The following is a 19,738-nucleotide window of genomic DNA, read 5'->3' as shown; positions in this document are numbered from 1 at the left end:
TACGCTGTTTATAAGTTAACTCAAGCTTTTTTTCCACATTATGTTAAAATAAAAAAAGGTTTTAGCATATATGCTGATACTGATGCAATGGGCTTCAGCTCGTCTCTACCCTTAAAAATAGGGTATTAATGTTCGACCAATACATTAATAAGATACAAACAGAATTGTGAGTTATGATAAATCTATCTGCTACTACTCTGAGGGTAGATGGTCTCTGTTTCTCGTTTGTGCCACACTTTTCACTGTTTCTCCACAGCTCCGACAACAGCTGGACAGTGTTTGTAGAGAGGTCTGTCACTTCCATGCAACCTCACCAACATTCTAGAGACCAGAGCAATAACAAGGATGTTTTTGCCCACAGTATGGGGAATACACATTTTCCTTCATGACCAATGATCATGGACCGATCCAAGCCTGTGACTGGGGACTTATTTGCTTATTTGCTCCTACATTGTCACCGTGATTGTCATTCGTCATAAATGGCAGGCAAAAGAATTAATAGACAAACTTCTTGTATGTGTGCTTCTGTTTTTCCTCCCATATTATAGCTCAGATAAAGTCTTTTAATCTTTAATGAGGGTTAAATTTAATGTGATGCTATTTCTTGAACTCTTTCCTCAACAGTCTCTGATTTTGTGAATAAAGACTTAAAGCCTTGAAGTCTGTTTTTTGCAGGTATTTGATTTGGTATAGAGCCGTTTGCCCCTTCAGTTTGTCAGCTGAACCCTGCTGCATACTGTACAGAACTGTTGTGAGAATTTAGAGCATCACTCACCAAACTTGAAAAGAAAGACCCTCCAAGAAAATCACAGCTTCAGTCAGGCAGAGAGCTTCAAATAAGTCTGAGAACAAGGTGAGCTTAAAAAAATGAAACAAGGCACAGAGGTTGGGATTGTAGTTCAACTTGTTCTTACCTGAGTTTATGTGATTCTAATCAAATTAGAGTTATTTTACTTGGAAGTATCAGAGTTTGATCAGAATTTATCAATTTTCTACTGCAATAAACTGTATTTGAGTGAGGTTTAGCATTCAGCTGTGGGTTGCAAATGTCTGCTTATACTAACAACAGCTGTTGCTGTCTAAATTGGTCTCATATGGTGCAGTGATTGTCTGTTGGTTTAGGCCGTGAGGGTGTGTGCCTCCCAGCCAAACTGCTGCTTTATCTCCAGCAGCCACCTTCAGGCTATTTTCAGTACTTCAGTGCTGAAACGGGCCTGAAGGAATCAGATTTGTGATTCTGATGAATGCAAATTAGATTTTTGAGGGTCAAAGTAGACACTTTAATTTGCTCCACAGATGAATAACATTTTTGAATGTAACTTGAATTTATTCATCGGCGGCAGCACATATCAGTATCATGTAAAAGCGGTTTCAGGGAAGAGTGCTCTATTTGCCTCTTTTAGTGCCGTGCAGGTTGACAGCACTGATCTTTAAAAGGGAGAGAATTGTTTTCATGTTTATCAGAGAAAGAAAAGCTGTGACTCATATTTATCAAGTTTCCATTTGAAATCTTGGTAGAACTACAAGGGACAAAGGTTTCCTGAAAATCCGAACACAATGAATTCTGGGAAGCGTGCCAAAAAACCTAACAATGTTTGATGGATTAGTGAGCAGTCATCGGGAGATTAAATTGACTCATAATTCCTTGTAAAGTCACACAATATGAGTTCATGATTATTCTGTGTTTGTCTCTGCTTGGCCACCGTGGAGCGATTGTGGTGGTGTTTTTGCTTGTGTCCCCTTTTCATGACTGTGTGGGCATGTACAGTTTATACTGTACTAAACCGGCAGCTCACTTCCTCACAGACCTTTTTTCCCCCGCAGATGGCATTTTGACACGTCACAGTCGATAAATCTCAGGACTAAATAATGAAAAGAATTAAGAATAAATTGCTTCTTCCTCAGGGCCCTGAAACTGTGCATGATGGCTCATTCTTAATCTGTCATTAACTGTTGTGAGACTGGAATATAATTAATCCATGGTTAATGGTGCTAGTAGCACCTGCATGTTTACTGCTATCACAGGGGAAATTGATGTGAACATGCTTGTGCTTATTAATCCAGTTTGGTAATGTCATATAATCCCCATTAGAGCTCATAGACTTCATCCACACCCGCTGTTATAACACGAAACAATAGGTAAACACGGGTGTTGCTAATGATGTTAATGAGAGTCCTGTTTTCGTTTAGAACTGAGCCCAATTAATCAAATTAGTAGCACCTGATGTTAACCACTATTTCATGTAAGAGAGATTTAACAGACAGAGCGATGACACATCTTTTAAGTTAACAATGAGTTTTTCTGCAAAGGCATCTCTGTCATTATGTATAGTTGTGATGAATGAGATGTTAAAAGTGGAAAACATTTGATGTGGCAGGTTCAGTGCCTTTAATTTAGCTTTTAGACATTTTGAGTAATGCTCTTTGCACTGTCAGAAGTTGGATTACAAAAAAACTGTCATTACTATGCTTATTAATTCCTGGAGTCTCTTTATTTGAGTCAGCATCAAGAAACAGACAACAAAGTCTGCCACACATGCAGAGCTGTAACTTTCACACCTCTGTTTTTGTGCAAAACATTTTAATGAACTCTGGATTTGCTGTTAAAGAGCTAGAATACCTTCTAAGTCTTGTTTCCAGCTTTTGTGCTGAGGTATGCCAATAAGCTGCTGGCACTAACTTCATATACTCACTGGCACGTCATAGGTTACGTCTTACTATTAATGAGTTGGAAGACCTTTTGCCTTCAGAATTGCGTTAATACTTCATGGCACCAATTCAACAAGGTATTGGAAACATTCCTCAGGGATTTTGGTCCATATTAACTCGATAGCATCACATCACTTGCTGCAGATTTCTCAGCAGCCTTTAAATGATACTCACTTCATACTAAAGGGGCCAGAATGGGTAAAGATAATATTCAGTTCAGGACAGGTCATTTCGGAAACAGGCTCAGGGAGGCGCAGCTCTCTACTGCTACTGTTTGGTGGAGAACATGCATTATGGAAGTGAGAAGACAAATTTAATGACATGCAGCAGTAGTACATAAATACCTGGGAAGTGGACAGAGGTGAGTAGAGAACTCTTGCAGATCAGATGAGATTAGGCATGCTCACGGTGGTATGGCCGCAAGCATAAAATATTCCCCGCACATCGCAACAGACTGAACTGTTGATTCAAGGCAGATTCCATGTTTTCATGATATTTATACTGAATTCTGCTCTACCATCTGAATGTAGTCAAATAAATCCAAAACTCATTAAGCAAGTTTTTTCCCCCAATCATCTATTGTCCAATTTAGGTGAGCCTGTGTGTATTGTAGCCTCAGTTTCTTCTTCTTAGCTGATAGAGGTGTCACCTGGTGTGGTCTAATGCTGCCGTAGCTCATCTACTTCAAGTTCTGATATGTTTTGCGTTCAGTTATGCTAAAGCCCAAGTGAAGCAGTCTTGCCATTTGTTCTGGCGTGAACAAGGTATTTTCACAAAGAGAACTGCAACACACTGGATATTTTCTTTTTTTCACAACCTTTTCTATAAAGCCTAAAGTTGGTTGACTGAAAAAATTCACCATGTTGTCTTTAAAGTTGCTTTCATTACCTTTATTCCTTATTTGTGACGCTGAGATATAATTTTTTTTTATCTTGATCTTGAAGAGCTGCTCAAGTGTACACAACTAAGTGGCTGGTGTAAAGGTCCCAAGCTTATTTTCTGAAAAGGAAAACATAGTAAAACAATGCACTGGTGCAGTGTTTGAATGTCAGTTTTCTTCACAGATCTGTCGTCTCCAGAGGCACCTATCTGCTGGGGAGCACCAGCAGGACCTGTTCCAAGGTCAGCCTGCCATGTTTGTGTCTCAGCACTCGCAGCCGCCCACGCAGAGCCTGGTGGAGCTGATTGAGCTCTGTGGAGGGACAGTCTGCAAAACTGTGCGGCAGGCGGGAATCTGCATAGGGAAATACAGCGGCAGGAGGCCAGAGGGAAGCAGGATCCTGTCTGAGCAGTGGGTGTTGGGTGAGACATATTCTGTTCAGTTCTGTGATTTATCATGTCACTATAATAGCATGTCCCTATTAACTTTGTCTCGTTTTGTGTGGTTTTATTTCAGACAGTATCACACATCTGAAGCAGCTGTCATACGATAACTATGAGCTGGAGTGACCACCACTGACTTTTCTTATTTTCTCTCTTTTTCCTGTTTTTCGGAGTATGAAGTGTAGTTTTAACAATTGAATGTATGATGGTGTGCGATTGTATAGTTTACCTCATTTCTTCCATGCAGTATTCATCTTGGTCAGATTTCTTATCTTTTTTTGTGTTCATAGATTTTTTTTGTTAACCCTTTGGGACTGTTGAATAAGAAATAATCTCAGTTACTGTGAAACCCTAACTTATTTACTGTCCTGGGTTAAAGTAGCAAGCACTACTGTGTAAAAATGAACAAAATAAGACAATGTGAGTTTAAAAATCCTTAATGAGCCAGTTTGACATTGTAATTAGAAAGTAAATTTAGTGTGATTATAAATGTTTTTGCAGTATCTCTTTTGAATAAATACTTTATTTACAAAAAATTGATTTTGGACCTTGTTTCCTGAACTCCTGGATCAAAATGTACGATAAAAATAACTTATTTTTCTTTGCTTGTTTGTCATCTTATGTATTATTGATTTGTTGTAGTGTAATGAAATGATTACTCCTTTGAGAGTAACAGCTTGGTCTTGGTCAAAACTCAGCAGTGAACTGAAGAAGTGTGATTGGAGTTTACTCAGCAGGGGCACTGGATGACAGATGACAAGCCTGATGTTTCACAGCTTGGACTCTGACACTTGTCATCTTTCCACAGCAGACAGGGAAATAAACACTTTTGCATAAATACAGATGGATAAATGCAACTGTCACAATTTTTTAGAAACACAAACTTAATACATGGAAGATGTGTGCCATTTTAACTAATCACTTTTAGAGCTTTGTACCAAGCTCAGTAAACTAAAGAGCAGCGCCAACGTCAGCATCATAAATTTTGACTCCATTTACATGTTAGGTTAGCAAATTTTATCATCATCTGCAGATGATGATTTAAAAAACAGAATATTCTAGAAGGGATTGTAAATACTTTTCAAATCCCAGAAAATGGATCTGGGCTTTCAGTCTATTCTTAGTAAGCACCACATACCTGGCATACTATACCCACCTACCTAAATAACATATTTTCTGTGTTTGTAATGGCCTCATGTCTTCCTGTGTCTGAGTTTTTAGAATAACTCACTAGCTTTGTTAGGTACGCCTGTTCAGCCGTGTGTTATTACAAATGTAACTGGTCATCCAATTGCATAGCAGCAGCCCAGTGTGTTTAGCTGTGTAGATGTGGTCAAGATGACCTGTGGATGTTCAAACCAAACAGAATCGGGAGCAAATGTGATTTGATCTGAGCTGATCTGAATAATTGAAACTGCCTCTCTACTGGATTTTCTCACACAACCCTCTGTGGGGTTTACAGAGCTTAGTCTGAAAAAGAAAATATTCACTTTAGTTCCCTAGCTAAAACACCTTGTTGAAACCAGAGTTGGCAAGTAAATGGCAAGACTGCTTCTAACTGATGGCAAGAGTAACTCAACCACTCATTACAGCCAAGGTGTGCAGAAAAGCATCTCTGAAAGCACAAGACATTGAACCTTGAAGTAGAAGCAGCAGAAGGCTGCATCCAGTGCCAGTCCTCTAAGCTAAGAATGGAAAACTGAGGCTACAATTCACATGGGCTCTACAAAATTGGACAATGGAAGATTGGAAAAACTTTGCCTGGTCTGATGACTCACAATTTCAGCTGGTGGATGAGAATTTGGTGTAAACAATATGAAACCATGGATCCATCCTGCCATGTATCAACAGTTCAGGGTACAGGGTGTAATGGTGTGAGTGATATGTTTTTGGAAAAGATTTGGCCCCTTGGTACCAATTGAGCATTATTTAAATCCATCTCTTTATGACCACAGTGTTCCCATCTTCTGATGGCTCCTTCCAGCAGAATAATGTGTAGTGCTTTTGCATTTTTGGTGTATAGATAGCAAGAGTGCCACTATGCCAGGCACTGGAGATATCCCCTGCATAAATCTGCCAATATTTACATCATCCGCCTCAGTGTTCCTATTAATGAATGTGCATTTTCCCTTTAAAATAAAATAAACAGAAAGCTCTGTTATATTTCCAACTATAAATATTACTATTACTATCTTTACTTTTAAAAATAAGTACTAATAGCGTTAATATATTCACAAATCATATTAAGCAATCTCCACGTGTGTCCTGAGATAACTTTTGACGCCACATGTTCTCAAACAAGAAAACGAAAATGAGGGGTTTTGCTGGAAAGAAAACCAAAAAACGCGGCATACGCCTTTAATGTTACAACATATGGTTCTCGTGGTGCACTGTCGCTGATTGGCTGGTCCCTATTACGTCACGTGGCCAGTCGGTTTTACCCGGCGTCATTGCGTAGGGAGGCGTGTGTGACATTTGCGGTGCAAGAAGCTAGTTTGAGAACAGCTAACCGAGTAAAGATGAGGACCTAGAGAAGAAAGTAGGAAATATTTTTTCCGTTTAGCACCAGGGTCGAGTTTTGGCTTTGACTTGGTTATGGTTCCCCGATTAGAGAAGATATTTATGTCAAATGTAGCGTTTGGTAAAACTTCCTGTGTTGGGGAGCACGTTGAGTAGTTAAGCTAATGCCTTTTTTTCTGAACTTGTAGTAAACGTGCAGAGTTCAGGCTGAGGACGTGTTCCGGTTTGCTGTCCTGAGATGCCCGTACTAATATTTGATAACTGCAGCTTAAGTTTATGCATTGCTGTATGGCTTTAAGCGCTTGAGCCGACTTGACAAACTGCGTTTTTTGCACACAAGGTTAAAATTAGCTTTAGCCAACTAGCTCCTCATTCCCTTCTTGCTGCAGCTTTCTCACTTTTCCTCCGCTGACTAGTCGGGACAGGTGTGCTGAAATTGGGTCAGGTGTGTTGTGGGATACCCAGGGTGCACTGCTACTTAATCACGGCGTGCGCTGACAGTCCACTTCAGGGATTTTCTGTCACTTCAGTGGAGCCAGAGGTGCAATCATGCTGCTCTCTTTGGTTGTGCACACATACTCGCTGCGGTACTGGTTTCCTGCTACGATTATGCTGGGGACAGCCCCGGCTTATCTGCTGTCATGGGGGGCTTGGCGCTTGCTGTCAACTATCTTACCATCGAGTTTGTACCACAAAATAGACGACCGGTTGTACTGCGTCTACCAGAGTATGGTCCTATTCTTCTTTGAAAACTACACAGGAGTTGAGGTGGGTGATCCTCCACTTTGTGTGTGGGTTATTTTACCTACTAATATCTAGTCTACGAATAGAAAAACAGACTGTCTTAAGATACAGCTGCCTCTGGGTGCATATGTCTGCAGGTTTTCAACTTTAAAGTCTGTGGAGAATATTGCACTTTTTCAGGTCTCTGTATCTGTTAAAACCGTTGGGGTAAATGTATAACATTGTAAGAGTGTGTGCACACACTCAGCCCAGTTAACCAGATGGACCAGACCCATTGCAAGAAAGTCTGCATTCTTTGGCACTGCTGTTGCCACACCTAGAACAATAGGTGGTTTTCGTACGTTAAGGTGTGTTTACTGAAGGCACGTACAGTGGTGTAGCTGGCTGACCTTTGCCTTTGAAAATGATTAATCTCATAAATTCATTGCAGTATCATCAAATGGAGGCTTCTTAAATGTGCTGTACTGTTTGAGTAAATTCTTTAGGATTAATTGCAAAGACTCAAGTTTTAACATTTAATGAAACAATATAAATGTTAATTTTACAGTTATGTAAAATTAACTTTTTGCTGACACGTATACTGCCTTCAACCTGCTTTCTTTTCTTTTTCTGTAGATTGTTATTTATGGAGATATACCAAAGAACAAGGAGAATGTGGTTTACCTGTCAAATCATCAATGCACAGGTACTTAATTTGAATATCAAGCTTTATAAAATGTAGTCCAATGTAAAGCACTATTCAAATATCTAACCTTTTTCTTTTGTAGCTGACTGGATCATTGCTGACATGCTTGCCATTAGGCAGAGCGCTCTGGGTCATGTCAGATATGTCCTTAAAGATGGACTCAAGTGGCTGCCGCTATATGGATGGTATTTCTCTGAGGTAATGTATCTGTGTGAGTATGAGGAGGTCATTTTTAAGATTAAGAAGAGACCAGCTGCTTAATCTGGGGTGGCTGTAGTTCAGGAAGTAGACAGGAAGGTTGGTGGTTCCCAGTCCCTGGCAAGATACTGCTAACCCCAAGTTGCTCTCCAATGCATCCATTGGAGTATGAATGTGTGTGAATGTTATATAAAAAGCACTTGAGTAGAAAAAAAAGTGCTTGTATTAATGGGGCACGGTGTGTAAAGCGTTTTGAGAGCTCAGAGTATAAAAGCATTTACCAGCTTGGCACTGTGACTGATATTTACTGCATTATTATACAACATGAGTGCTCATGGGTTACACCAGTGCTGCAACGTTGGCATTCCATTTGAACTTAACCTGTAAAGTTTCATCACTTCATCTTGGATCATTAAGAAGTCATGGTGTGTGCCTTTGTCTTACTTCCTGCTAAAGTAGTTAACCTGACATATTTTGCCACAGTAACACATACACAGATGGATATAAGGGCTGGTTTGGGGGAAGGAAAAAACAAAACGATTCTACCATGCCTGCCAGGTGTATGTATGTATGTATGTATCAACATGTTTAAGTTGCGTTTTTTCTCTGTAAGAGTGGAAGGGAGCCTCAGCTTGGAATTTACAGATCTCAGAATAAAAAAGGCTAACCCCAGTGTGGCCGGGTGATTACCACAAACACTCTTCTAACATGTGAGAACGCTGTCTAAAAGAGGAAGAATCTTTGACACAAGAAGTTTTTGTTTGTGTGTGGTGACTGGTTTGTAGCAAAGCTTTCGTCTCATCTCTAAAGTCTCAATTTGTTGTTGATGAAAGCACACCTAAGCCAAGAGACCACACTTAGGATTGGGGTCACACCATCTGTAATAAACATAATAAACCAAACCCATCTCTAAACGCAGCCTTCATTTTGCACAATTGTGCTCCATAGCATTAAAAAAAATTCCTGCTATAAACATATGTAGTGCTTTTCTACTCAATAGAGCACTTTAAGTCTCACTCACCCAATCACTTCTATTCATACACGCACTTTTTACCAAATGCTTTTTGTTTTTTTGTTTTGGAATACATCAACACTGTGATGTATGCATCAGGGACAACTCGGGGTTAACATCTTGCCCAAGGATACTCTGACACTGAGTAGAGCCGAGAATCGATCCACCAACCTTCTGATTAGTAGACCTGAACCACAGCTTCTCTATTAATTAACTACTCTATTAATCTCATGTGGATTTTTTTCTTCTTCTACCTAGCACGGGGGAATCTATGTGAAACGAAGCTCAAAGTTCAATGAAAAGGCGATGAGGAAGAAGCTCCTTGCTCAGACTCAGCGTGGAGCACCGGTAACTACACATCTTCAAATATTTCCTAAATGTAAATCTTTTTTGTCTCTTAAGTTGAAACAAAAGAGGCTTGAAGATTTAAATTGCACGTAATTATATTCTTAAAACAGGAAATCCAAAATGTTTTGTTCAAAGGTCATTTGAAGCTTATTACACTTTTTTTTTTTTTTTTAACCTCCTGGAATTTTTTATAAAAACAAGATGGTAATTGAAATTAAAGTTATAAATATTTCAGGGTTTTTTTGTTCTCTGTATCAATAAAATGTTTTATTTTCTGCCGTGGCAAACGGGCAGCAGTTTTTACTCCATCAAAATGGATAACTGGATGTTTTTATGTATTGAGATTCATTTGTTTTGTGTGTTTGCTGCGGTGCAAGGACTTGCTTTTAATCGCTTTTTTGGATTTGACTGTGGGGGATTAGTGTTGCCTGTGCGTATGTGTGTGTTGTAGCACAAGCCATCATGGTTTCCAAAAGGCACACTGTGAAAACTGTGTGAACACAGTTCACTGCTGATAGTTGCTGTTTATATAATCAGTTGTTAATGCAACAAAAAATTGGAAACTGAGACAAGAAACTTATGATCATATTAATAAAGACACAAATTTTCACAAATGGTTCAGTTTGGCTGGAATCAGTAAATCCCACTTGGCTGCGGATGCCAGTAATTACATTGGTTCAAACTGCTGCATAGTTTTATTTGGTGCAAATGTTGTCAAAAAGGCATCGGCACAGGTTGGGCAACAGTAGATGAATCTGATACAGCCAGGGCCTGGGAAGCAGGTTTTGTTTTCAGGTTAGCTGGAATCTAAACTGGTATGAATCAAGATAATGAAAACATTTTATCAGGTTTTCTTTTAAGCCTAAACAATGTTGGGTTTGCAGATTCCTTCTTAACAAATGGTGCATATGTTAGAAAACTGTCTTTGATTTCATGTGCTTTTTCTCCTCACAGATGTACCTCGTCATCTTCCCTGAAGGAACTCGGTATAATCCAGACCTCAAGAATGTTATCGCTGACAGTCAGGCTTTTGCTGCGAAAGAAGGTAGAGTCATAACAGCAGCCACTCACTGCTGTACTTGTGCATACTGATTCAGTTCAGCCCACTCAGTCAGTAAAACAGCTGACTTAAATTTAGTTCTGTGACCTTCTTTGACCACTAAAACATAACCTGCAAATAAAACTTTCTTGAGCGTTAACAAATGAGAAAAACTGTATAAAACTAGAAGCAGACCTGGCTTCAGTAGGATTAAGGACTCAGAAAGCCATATAAATGCTCATGAATATAAAACAGATTATATGGAACAGTAAACATATCAGGTAAAAACCTCACTAAATAAAAAAATATTGTAATACTGGTGCTGTGTTGAGAAGTAGCCACGTTCCACCAGCTTTGTTATTTTGGCACCACCATGAAGTGCAATGAACTGAAACAGTTCAGGGGCTTGTGCTGCTTTCTGCTCACAAACAGCCTAGATTCTGCAGAGATTAGGACTATCTCTGGGCCTCGGCACTGAATATCACCTTCCCCCATTAATCCAAATAAATCGCTCTGGAGAGCTGACATGTGCACATGACATTATCTGTTATTAGTATGGCATTAGTGAGCAGAGGACGGTGGCACACCAACCTAGGATCCACCAAGCTTTGCTGTGAATATCTCAAACAGCCACATTCACATTTGTTTTTCTTCATTTTGCGGGAGATTCTAGCCGTCACCTGTTTTACAGTAGAGCTGGCAGGAAATGAGGAGAGATGGGGAGATGGTGCACAACAAAGGTTCCCATGCACACTCGTGTATGAGGAGCCGTCTGCGTGGCTCATAAATCACTAAGACACCGGGACTGTAATATGTAAAACACTGGTTGCATGGGCTGATAAGAAACCAATTTATGATGGTTTTTACATATTTTTCACAGGGCTCACTGTCCTGAAGCACACTCTAACACCCAGAATGAAAGCAGCTCACGTAGCCATCGATACTATGAAGGGCCACCTGGATGCTGTGTATGACGTCACTGTGGCCTACGAGGGAACGCTGGACAGCTCCAGGCAGAGGAGATCTGCACCAGCGATGCCAGGTATGCAGGCATGTTGTTTTAGACACGAGTCGGGGGGGGGGTTCTGTTGTTGGTGTTACAGCTGATTACGTGTACCTTTATTTCTGTAGACAGCAGTTGTTGTTGCATGAGATATGCTTTGGTTTGCCCGTAACAGCGACCTCACTTTGCTTTCTTCTTAATCAGTGCATCCGTAAACACACACACACGTAGTATTATTAGTCCTTCAACATTGTAAACGACGCCACCGGTAATTAATCACACAGCAAACATCACCTATTAACAGTCACACCTTCCTGTAAACAACATGACTCGGTGTTTTGGAGCCTTTGATTATTCCGTGTTCCCAGTTGTTCAACAAGCGCTCTTTGAATGAATTAAAAAAACAAAAAAACATCCCGTTTCAGGAATAAACATCTGTGTGTTTCGAGAAAACAGAACAGAGAATAGAAAAGCATTCCTGTCCTCACGCACTTCCTGGCCTCATGTGGCGAAGGTGACGCTGGTGATTTCACAAGGAGCTGGAAGTGACTTGAGGCTGCCAAAGCAAATGTTTCTTATCAGGGTGACTAAATTAGCATTCAGCATATTTCTGTAGTCCTTTAATAGCTGCAAATTGAGAGGATAAATTAATAATTTACTGCATAATAGAAATTATATTTGCTGCTCCAATTCCTGCTTTACTTAACAAAAACAACAAAAAACACATTCTTAATATTAAATGTAATGCATTTCAAATCAGAATGGCTTGTTGATTTGATTGCAGTCATTTCAGTGCCTCTGTGGGAGGCCTCTTGTTTTGATAGCTGTAAATGACGGGTGGTTTTTGCATCGCTACAACAACATTAGCATGTGGTCCAGGACTTTTCCTTCGTAGTCACAAAAACATGGTTTAAAAAAATGGTAGCAGCCAAAATGTACCTGACTTAAGAATAACTTTATTAACTTATTGGTTACTTGGATTTGTTCATTGACTGTGAAGGAGGGAGGGGGGGATAATGCTATTGCAAATAAAAAAGTTTTATATCCCTTATTTATTAAGTGTATTAAAAACAACAACACAAATCTTTAAACTGATTAAATTATAACTTAAGTACAAATGCTTGATTGTTACTAGTGATTACAAATTCAGTTCTTATCTTCTGGAGTACTACTTGCATACGATTACACATATTTGCAATTTTGCTTTTGTACTTCACCGCAGCTTTTAAATCAGTTGATGTGATTGAAGTGCACATGTTCATCTTTAAATGAAAGAGAATAAGAGAGAAAAATAATAAAATCCATGAAGTGTTTCTGAATTGTAGCCATTTTTATAAGAAGTTCCCAATTTTTCATTGTCAAAATTAGTTTGACAATAGACTGACAAGCAGTTTCATGGCCAGATGAAGCCCCGTCCCTTTTGTATGATAAATGAAGGAGACGTGACATCTGAAGGTCAGTTGGTATGTTGACTTAGTATTTTACAGCTTCTCACTGTGTTTGTAAATAAGGGACCAAAGATGTATTGGTGCATGTGAGGGAGGCTGTTGTTAAGCTGTCAGGTTATCAGAGAGAAGTTTCAAGTGTCCAAATCAACAATCTGCCAGCTGCCTTTGCTAAAAAGAAGACTGGACATTTCAGCAACATCAAAAGGCCTAAAAGACCACAGAAGACAGCTAAAGTGCACAATGACGTTGAGAAAGACAACTTCACAACATCTAACCACACACAAAGTATACTCTCTCAAGGAGGCAGGAGTGTGATTGTCAAACACCTTCTTGAATGCACGTGCAGAGGGGAGCGAACTCAGGAATGAGAAGGACAGATTACACTTTGCCAGAAAGCCTCTAAAAGCATTTGCACTGTTCTGCAATAATATTGGACCAAAGAAATAAACATGAACTTGTATCAATGAGAAAAGTATGGAGAAGGAAAGGTACAGCTCAGACGACCTGTCAAACATGGTGGCAGCAGTGTTGTGACATGGGCATCTGTGGTCCACATGCTACAAATCAGTCATTTATAATTAGAAATGAGATTAGTTTGTTGAAATACTTTTGAATAAAAACGGCTCTTGCGAAATATTTGTTAAAGCCGTCAAATTCCTGCTGAAAGACTGCATGTTAAGGAGGTAAAATTGTAAAGACTATCCTTGTTTCAAATATTATGGTCCAACTTGTAAGTGCACCGCTCATGGTAGCAATCGGGTTCTTTCAACTCGCGAGATCAAAGATTCCCTCTCTGTTTTTATTTGTTAAAGATATTTGGATCATAGCGAGTTGTTTGTCACTTCACAGCAGAGTTGTTTTCCCTTCCAGGTGGTTGTTTTTTAAAGGTTGTTTTGCAGCATTGTTCTGCTCAAACACACATGACATGCAGTCATTGAGATTGAGCTTTGATTTATGAAACACTTTAAGAGTCTTTTAGCCTCTCTGTGCCAAACACGAGTGTCTGCAGCCAAGAAACCCAAAAACAGGATTTAACCCCCTGCAAGCACGAGGAGGAAATGCACCAACACTGCTTTGCACCTTAAGAATGACTCCGGCGTTTTTATTGTGCGTTACAGTAAAAATATTTTCGTGCCTTCAGCCGTCAACGAGTTGTTGGCGCTCGTTAAACTGGCACACATTGTGTGCGAAGGTCAATTTAAATCCGGGCAGCCGCTGATGGAGGTGCTCTCTCCAGCAGTCTTTCGCTGCCGACTTCGATCAAGTTTCCTCTTTTGGCCTCAGTGCCACATTTCCTGATGATATTGCATGTTGTGGAAACAGGAACTTGAAGGTCTCTGGGGATAGACGAGCAGCCTTGAGCGTTCACACTTGGTTACGCTTTTATATATGACCTCCTCAGACGTGTGACTTTCTGTTTCTTTGCTTAAGTGCAGACTGACAGTTGAATTTTAACATATTGTATGAAGAAAAGTTGAAACTGAAACATTAAATCTATCATGTTTGGAAAGATGTTTTGTCTTTTGTGTCATATGATGTAACACCAGTGACTGTTTTGGAATTACCTTTAAGTGATTTCCTTCCTTTACTGGTCTTTACTGGGCAATTGCATCACAGCAGCTCCAGTCCATCACTGTCACCTCGTGTTGGTTTTTAAGTGCTTACTGTACGTGTCGTTGCACTGACAGGCTTTTCCTGCTTTTGATTGGTCTTTTTATGGATTTTTTTTTTCTCTTTGACAGAATTCCTCTGCAAAGAATGCCGCCGCATCCACATACACTTCGACCGTGTGGACATAAAAGAAATTCCCTCGGAGCCGGCGTTTTTCCGCAGATGGCTACACAATCGCTTCGAAATCAAGGACGGGTGAGTGTGTGCGTGCCTGTGTGTGAGAGCATGTACACGCACTTGTGTGTGGCGTAATTAATCATGTTGAAATTGCATGTCATCTAGTCAATATGTGAGCTGTGAGGTGTTTTTGCAAAACGACTTCTTTTGTGTGCCACCGCTCTGTTACAGAGAGATAAACCTTAACTTTGTGTTTCTGTATTTAGAATAAATTAATACAGTAACAACTTAATATTCAACCAGTAAAATATAACAAAGGGTTTTGTTTCACAGGTTTCCAGTCGGAAAACATAATTATTTACTCTACATATCTCTTCTTTTTTTTTCCTTTTTTTTTTGCCCTAACTAATTAATTACTAATAAAACAATACCAGGTAGTCATTATGAAGTTAATAATTAATAAATCATTTATTTTAATAAGCTTTCTCATTTAGATCAAGACCTGTGAACAAAAGACATAAACCACAAATCGACCCGTAACAAAAACAGTTACACATGTTGGCAAACTGAGAAAAGCGTGTCTAAGGGTTGTTGTGACGGTGAAAGAACACAATGTGGTTTTGACTTTATGTAGTTGTGGACAACAAACTGTATATAAGAATTTTTTTCACTTAATGTGAACAACAGTTGCTTCTTGGCACACAGTTTAGTAAGTGTAAAAAAAAAAAAAAAAGTCTGCTTCAGGCACACGTGTATAATTGGGTCAAATGTGGTCGCCGATTTGCTCGTTAATTAAATTGTCTTTACACTGACAGCTCGTCGCGGATAGCTTACTCATTTTTAGTGAGAAATGCAGAAAAGTAAGGTTTTCTTTTGTGGCTTCTTATGTGACATTATCTCTGAAGAAACCATTTGAATAATGGTTTTGTGACATTTCCATGTGGGCACAGACAGAGAAGGGTCTAGATCAGTGGTGTCAAATTCAGTTTACGTCATGGTCCAAGTACACTTAAGTTTAAGTGGTCCAGATCAGCTAATTTCAGCTTCATAACCTGTAAAAAGAAATAAATGTCCCCTTTTTCTCTGCTTCAAAAAAAGAGTTGACCTGCACATTTTAATCCATGAGGTGTTTTAAGAAAGTCTTTTTTTTTTCTACATGATGAAGAAATCAAAGTCAAAGGTGTAAAACTACATATAAAAGTACTGGTAGCTCATTACCTGTATTGTAAATTCACAGAAAATAAAACATTTTCTGTGAACCCACTGTAATAAACTTTAATGTTATTTACTGTTATACTAATGACAAGAAAACATTTGTTTTGGTATTCCTTTGTTGTAGTATAACAGACCATGTGTGATTTCTTAGTCTGTAAGAAAGTTGTGAAAGTGACAAAAATAGTCTCAAATGTTTTTCTCTCCTCATCCTGATTTCATGAGATTTTTTTTCTTTTCTTTTCAAAGGCTACTGACCAATTTCTACGAGTCGCAGGATTCAGACAAATTATGCAAGTTCCCCGGTGAGGGCAAACCTTCTCCGCTGAATCTCTCGAAAACCCTGCCCTCCTTGGTCATCCTTGGGGGATTGACACTGCCAATGCTGCTGACAGAAAAGGGCAGGAAGCTGTACGTGAGAACCTGGGTGTGTGGGACGCTGCTGGGCTGGCTGTGGGTAAACATTTTTCCCTAACAAATCGAGGCCAGTCTGCCACGATGAGACGCACAAAAGACTCGAGACGGTGCCATTTTCCTGTATCGCGACACAATGTATGCTCCAGATGCAGAGCAGTATGTGATAAAAGGCTCAGAGATATTTTTGTTTGACTCTTCGACCGGAGACACTGAGAAATGTTAGCCTTTTGTGCTACTTGCTCCCTCCTCAACCTGAAATGACAAAACCTTTGTTAAAGTATTATATTCCCCAAAAGTTATTGAAATAGCTTCATACCTCTATTAAAATAACCCCTCCTTCCTTTCATCGGATTTAGCCAAATTAGTATCCTTGCATGCTGTTTTCTTCTTTGGTCTTTGGCCAGTTTAGAGTTCTAATTATTTCTGAGAGCAAAGTGTGCCAAGCACTCTAAAAACACATGCAACGATCACGGTCGGCTGCTGTACTAAAGAGCACAGCCTGCTGCTGATTGATCATTTAAGTGCACTGATTTATTGGTATTGGTTGTAATGTTTGTCTTGTTTTATGCCAAGTCTCATATCAGGAAGAAATGCACTTTTTCCCCCTCGTGTAAGGTGATGTTTGTTTTTGTTTTTTACATTGGTCGAACAACATGCAGTCCTCTACACGGGCCTATACCGGTGACACCAGCTACATTTTTATGTTTATCTTAAATATTCATCTTTTGTTTCCTCACTATGAATGTAGCCGTAAGAACAAGTATATTTGTGCATCTGTGAAAGACTACCCCCTCCCCCTTTTTTTCTCTTTTCAGCTCAGCCTTTTTTGTCAAGAAACACTGTTGGAGCTCGCAGCGGAGGACTGTCAGTGAACTTGTTCCACTAATGTAAATCCTTACTTTCACCTTTAAAATCGTCAAAAATTGCCAAAACCTGTTGTGTTTTGTTTTTCCACATCGTCCCACTGAGAGCGTCTCTGCGTGTTTTAAGTTGAGCAATACGTTGTCGACAACGGCAAAGAGACTTTACGTGTTTGTTCCTCTGAGTTATTTTAAAAAATCTGGGTTTTTTTTCATAATTATTCATAACTTTTCTATATGCATTTGTTACGACCGTGTTAGACGTCTGTCTACCTAACAAAAAGCTGACAAAGCCATGTTAACAGTATATCGCAGGTTTCCTGTGCACTCAAAGCCATTTGTATTTTAAACATCATTGTATCGTTAAATGCACTGTGTGTCTGTTGTCGTTGTTTACCATGAAATCATTGCATTTTCCACACGTCACTTTACGTATTTACGACCTCCTGTAGCCTGATGTGTGTTTTATTTCCTTGTGTGGATGGTATAGTAATTTACATCTTGCTCTAATACCTCACTTGAATAATCCTTCCTTGTTTTTAAATGACCTTTGTCAGCCATTTTCTAGTCATTTTTATCCAGACGAGCTCTGACTGTAACTCATCAGGAAACTCTGTGTAGACAGTGTATTAAATGCCAACTGTTTTTGGAAATGTGTGCCTTCTCTTTGGAGGAGTCGGTCCTCGGACCGTCTCACAGAGCGCCACGGTGGCTCTATTTTCTTTCCGCCAGGTGACTGCACAGACGCTCTCTGCTGGAGCTGCTGCTCACTGCAGCATGCGACAACACTGTCTACAGTTCATAGTGGCTTATTTTCCTCGAAGAATGCATTGATTTACACTTGAGGACTATTATTAAATGGTGAAACCTTTAATGCGTGTATGTTATGGAAGTTGGGGGGTGAGAATGAAATAAAGTGGTTTTCCTGGGCAAGTTGTCTCTTCTCTGTTGCTCTTACTGCTTTGATTATAAGTTTGATATCAGCTGTACGTAGAAGATGCATACTGTTCTGCCTCTGTATTATGTATATACATTATGCTTTATTACTTCTCATATTCAGGAACAATACTCAGGTAGGCTGTGGTGTTTAAACTGCCTTTCAAAGTTTTGTAGACAGCCTCTTCCGTCTTAGGCCCTTTCACAGCCCTCCATACAAATGATTCTTCCCAAATGCATGAGTGACTGAAGTTAAGTTTGGCATATAGCTTGGAGAGTAAAAGCCTGGGAATGCATTAATGTCAATAACACTCACAAACGGCAGGCATTTCTGAAATTGGCGAGATAAGCACCAGCTCAACAATGAGATGCAGTCGGTCTGCTGTGTGGTTTAACCTGTTGTGTTTATTCAGAGTAACGACATCATGCAGAAACAGACCTGATGATGTTTGTTTAGTTTTTAATGATTGGTGATGAATGGTCAACAGAGGGCTGAGATAAAGGAGGAGGTGGGCAGAGAAAGGGAACAATGGAGATGATGATGAGTGAGGAGGGGAGGGGGTCCTGGCTCTAATTTATTTTTTTTGCAGATTAGTTGGTCAACATAAACTAAGGCAATGCCTGGTTTTACATAGTGTCTTTTAAAACATGTCCTAAGTTTTCTGCACCAGTTTTTTCTAAATTCTGTTTTTAATTTCTCATGAAATATTCTGATTTCCCATGATCCCTTCTGCCTTGTTATTGGCTCTCCTCTGTTCCCCCATTTAAATCCTGCAAACACCCCTATAGAGGGGGGAGGTGGATCAGGGGAAGGGGGAAGCAGAAAGGCAAGTCTTTACCTTCACCATCACTTGGCACAGTCACGCTTCAGATCCAGTTCCTAAAGGCAGCTCCTTCTCCTCTTCTCTGGCTTCTGAACTCTTTTCTCCTCCTTTTCCTCTCTGTTCGTGTTGGTCCTTATTTTCTCTTTTGTCACCTTTTCTTATTTTAACTCTTTCTTTTTTGTTTTTTTACTCTCTTACTTTTTTCCCTGTCTGCTCAGCCTGTTCCCTCCCTTTGACTTTCCTTTCCCCCTTTCTTTGCACTTTGTTTTCTTTGTTCTGCAGCTTTGCCTGCATACCCTGTGCTTGAAAGAACACAAGTCACTCCTTTTTCTTTTAATCCTACTTTTAATACTGCTAATTCTTCTTATCATCCAACCTTTTCTCATCCTTTCATCAAGTTTTTGTTAAATTTCTTACTTCATCTCCTGCATTTCTTTAATCCCCAGTACCTTTTCTAATTTCTTCTCACCCTTCAGTTTTGTCTGCTCGTCCTCCTTTTTCCTTTCTTTGTTCTTGTCTAACTTCACCCCAAGTTTCTTTCCACCAGTCCTCTTGTTCTTCTTCATGACAAAGTCCTCTCCTTCAGTCACAAGTTTTCTGATGTGCCTGTTTGGTTCTGATGCATCATCTGGGACATGCTGCTGAAGATCCAAGAGAGCAGACTCTTCACAT

At 39.6% G+C, this 19,738-nt stretch overlaps 2 protein-coding genes across 2 annotated transcripts in view; both read left to right on the top strand.

Moving 5' to 3' along the window:
- Positions 1-4,557, top strand: part of mcph1 (microcephalin 1) — a 33,517-nt gene extending 28,960 nt beyond the window's left edge. The window contains exons 14-15 of the mRNA XM_085183360.1: positions 3,774-4,011; positions 4,106-4,557. Of these exons, the coding sequence (XP_085039486.1) occupies positions 3,774-4,011; positions 4,106-4,158 (291 nt within the window). The 3' untranslated portion in view covers positions 4,159-4,557. The remainder of the gene's footprint in view (positions 1-3,773; positions 4,012-4,105) is intronic.
- Positions 4,558-6,466: 1,909 nt separating this feature from the next.
- Positions 6,467-18,239, top strand: agpat5 (1-acylglycerol-3-phosphate O-acyltransferase 5 (lysophosphatidic acid acyltransferase, epsilon)). The gene is made up of 8 exons (XM_085183369.1): positions 6,467-7,320; positions 7,912-7,981; positions 8,064-8,179; positions 9,450-9,539; positions 10,494-10,584; positions 11,459-11,620; positions 14,772-14,895; positions 16,279-18,239. The coding sequence occupies exons 1-8, from the start codon at positions 7,102-7,104 to the stop codon at positions 16,502-16,504; spliced, it is 1,098 nt and encodes a 365-aa protein (XP_085039495.1). The 5' UTR covers positions 6,467-7,101; the 3' UTR covers positions 16,505-18,239.
- The last annotated feature ends 1,499 nt before the right edge of the window (positions 18,240-19,738 follow it).

The sequence above is a fragment of the Neolamprologus multifasciatus genome, chromosome 13 (assembly GCF_963576455.1).
Source record: "Neolamprologus multifasciatus chromosome 13, fNeoMul1.2, whole genome shotgun sequence".
Taxonomy (NCBI): Eukaryota; Metazoa; Chordata; class Actinopteri; order Cichliformes; family Cichlidae; genus Neolamprologus; species Neolamprologus multifasciatus.
This window is presented reverse-complemented; position numbering and strand designations above follow the sequence as displayed.

Excerpts from the sequence above, each read along its gene's own strand:
- agpat5 (XM_085183369.1), top strand. The coding sequence starts at position 7,102 with ATGCTGCTCTCTTTGGTTGTGCACACATACTCGCTGCGGTACTGGTTT. Across the intron at positions 8,180-9,449 it reads ATGGATGGTATTTCTCTGAG|CACGGGGGAATCTATGTGAA; the intron begins GTAATGTATCTG and ends TCTTCTACCTAG. Across the intron at positions 11,621-14,771 it reads ATCTGCACCAGCGATGCCAG|AATTCCTCTGCAAAGAATGC; the intron begins GTATGCAGGCAT and ends TCTCTTTGACAG.